The sequence below is a fragment of the Carassius auratus genome, chromosome 41 (assembly GCF_003368295.1).
Source record: "Carassius auratus strain Wakin chromosome 41, ASM336829v1, whole genome shotgun sequence".
Taxonomy (NCBI): Eukaryota; Metazoa; Chordata; class Actinopteri; order Cypriniformes; family Cyprinidae; genus Carassius; species Carassius auratus.
This window is the reverse complement of record NC_039283.1, coordinates 23262656-23265334: the sequence shown is the minus strand read 5'-3', so window position 1 is coordinate 23265334 and position 2679 is coordinate 23262656. Positions and strand designations below refer to the sequence as shown.

The 2679-nt window shown below is 42.3% G+C and overlaps 1 protein-coding gene across 1 annotated transcript; it reads right to left on the bottom strand.

The window, feature by feature from the left end:
* Positions 1 to 2441, bottom strand: LOC113059318 (cbp/p300-interacting transactivator 3-like). Its single transcript, XM_026227729.1, has 2 exons — positions 2253 to 2441; positions 1 to 1418 (listed from the first exon to the last, which is right to left on the bottom strand). Exon 2 carries the CDS (start codon positions 1407 to 1409, stop codon positions 660 to 662), a length of 750 nt encoding a protein of 249 aa, XP_026083514.1. The 5' UTR covers positions 1410 to 1418; positions 2253 to 2441; the 3' UTR covers positions 1 to 659.
* Between the last annotated feature and the right edge of the window lie 238 nt (positions 2442 to 2679).

Sequence of the window (2679 nt, the reverse complement as noted above, 5' to 3'; positions counted from 1 at the left end):
TGAAAAATTAGGCCAGAGTTAAAACTTAGCCATCTTTATTACAAGTCACACACAGGTTTGAGCCCTCCTGGACTGTTGGGGTTGGGGGGAATAAATAAAAGCAACTTGATTTAAGGCAATTCTAAAGCTTCAACCAGTTGTATCGAGACAGGCATTAATCACTATTGTAAGCAAGCAGCGTTTTGGGTTTGCTGGAGCTTTACCATCTAACAAAACATCAGACTTACAGTTTGGGTTGCATGAACAAAGTTCTTGGTCTAAATAATAAAAAACAACAACGATTCAGCAACAGCATTCTGGGAGTTTCCCATACACCACAGGTTCCTAATGTCATTGCTTTTTTGTTCTATGTTAATACATCTGATAAGCAATAAATAAATACATTTTTAAATGCAAAACTGCATTGAAGACAAGTAAGGTTTGAGTGTCTATAGATTGCACCAATTCACAGTTCTGAAGCGTTGTTACATTCATCCATGGAACACTGTTCGGCGTTCCAGACAGAATCAGAACTGTAGTCCTGACAGGAGCTTTACCACCCATTTCTGTGAAGAAAGAGGAATCTGATCACCTTTTGTTGATGGCGATCACAAAAAAAATAGATAGAAAGAGCAACTTTTGCTGACCATACCGCCTTCAAGCATCCAAGTGTTCCAGTCTCAGCAGCTAACAGTGCTCGGCTGCTGTTTGCTCACGAAGTCTGAGATAAAGTCAAATTCATTCTGTCCCAGAAAGAGTTCAGGGAGTTCCTGCACCCTGTCCAGTCCTAGCTCCATGACCAACGAAGTCAAAACCTCTTCATCGATCAAATCGGCATCCATGCCATTGAGAATGAGAGCTGGGCCGGCCATATGCTGCATGTTGCTCAGCTGGGCCTGACCCATGCGGAACTGTGCCCCATTCCCCATATGATTGCCATTCATGTGTCCAAGCGGGTGTCCATTGTACTGCGTGTTGAGTTTCTGAAGGTGCATGCTGGCCATGAGCTGTTGGGAAGTGAGACCCCCGCTCATGTACTGTTGTTGTTGTTGTTGTTGCTGCTGCTGCTGCGGAGGCTGTTGCTGCTGTGCTTGGTGCATGTGGTGGTGCTGCTGGTGCTGCTGAACATGATGTTGTTGCAGCTGGCCCTGGTTGTTGAACATCATGTTAGTTGACTGCATTTGGTGGTGACCCATCTGTCCATTCATAGGCCCCACCATGTTGGCCCTCTGGCGCATGGCGGCCTCCATGTTTCCCTGAGACCCCGCTCCATAGTGGATCATCTGTCCATTGGCCATTGCTCTCATGCCAGGCTGGGGCACATGCTGCTGGGGGCCCGCCTGCAGGCCTCCATTCATGCCCATCCGGTAGCCATGCAGAGCCCCGTTACCCTGTCCGTGGTTCATGGGCATCATCATGTGCTCTGCCATAGAGTCTCCCTTCAATGAAACAGAGGATATCAGAATTAGAATTAGACTATTGACAACAGAAGCGAGTTGTTTTACTCTCAGCCAAGATTAATTGCCCACATATTCTACAAATGCACAAAAAAAATCGTTTTTTCCTTCATCATTCAGCAAAGATTAAAATTAATTTCCACTCTCATTGGACAGATGAGAGTGATGTGTTTTTTTTAGCACCTTCCAGCCCACCTGATTGCCCACTCAACATACTACAACCTCTCAAGTCCTAATGATGCACATTCCAAACAACACTTTTGAAATTGAGTGGAGTATTATCCTCAATTCTAAACCTTTAACAACGCCTTGCTTAATTTCCATCTAAATAAATGCAAAGTATTTTTTTAAACACTAGATCTAAACAAAAAGGATCTTAAAAAAAACTTTAATTTGTAATATGTGTAAGAAATTGTATATATATATATATATATATATATATATATATATATATATATATATATATATATATATATATATATATATATATATATATATATATAATAACAAATCTCTCTCTCTCTCTCTCATAACCTTGTACTTCAAACACAAAAAAATTCAAGCATGCACAACATCATTCCAAAGAAAGTCACCGTGCAGTGAAGCAAACAATGGATCTGCCACTCTGAACCCTATAACACTGGCGCTGTCTCAAAACCTAGTGTAGCCTACATGGACAGCAATTTGGGCATCAAGGCGCGTGCAAGAGCGTAAAATGCCGCACGCGGTTTTTGACGCCTAAAATGCTGTCTTGATAGCCAGCACACTGTTTTAAAACACAGTCCGCGAGTTTCTGAAGCGTTTTGAATTTCTTACCCCTGTCCTGTGCTCAGTGACTCCGCAGCGGCAGGACAAATGAGCTTTATCTGTTCAAATGATTCTGAAGAATTACTCTTTATATTCCACAAGGTGAAGCTTCATACTCCAGCGGTCGGACGCACAAAAGAGCGCTGCTCACTATCTTCCAACGAGTGTATGTGTGTCTGTGTGTTTTTTCTGGGTCAACTCCGCTAGGTTTTATACATGAGAAAAGCGGAGAGGTGGAGCTATCGTTCGCTCTCTATTCTTTGTTGCCATTGGCCCTGCTGCTCAATATCAGTGTGCATTAAAACCCCTAGCGGTTTCTGTCAAACACTAGCCAGTTTCTGTCCACAGTTTTGTTTTTTTCTGTTTCTGATTTAAAGTTAGGAATTAAACCCTTCTGATCTGTCTGATGTTAAGAAGAACTTACTAGATAGATAGA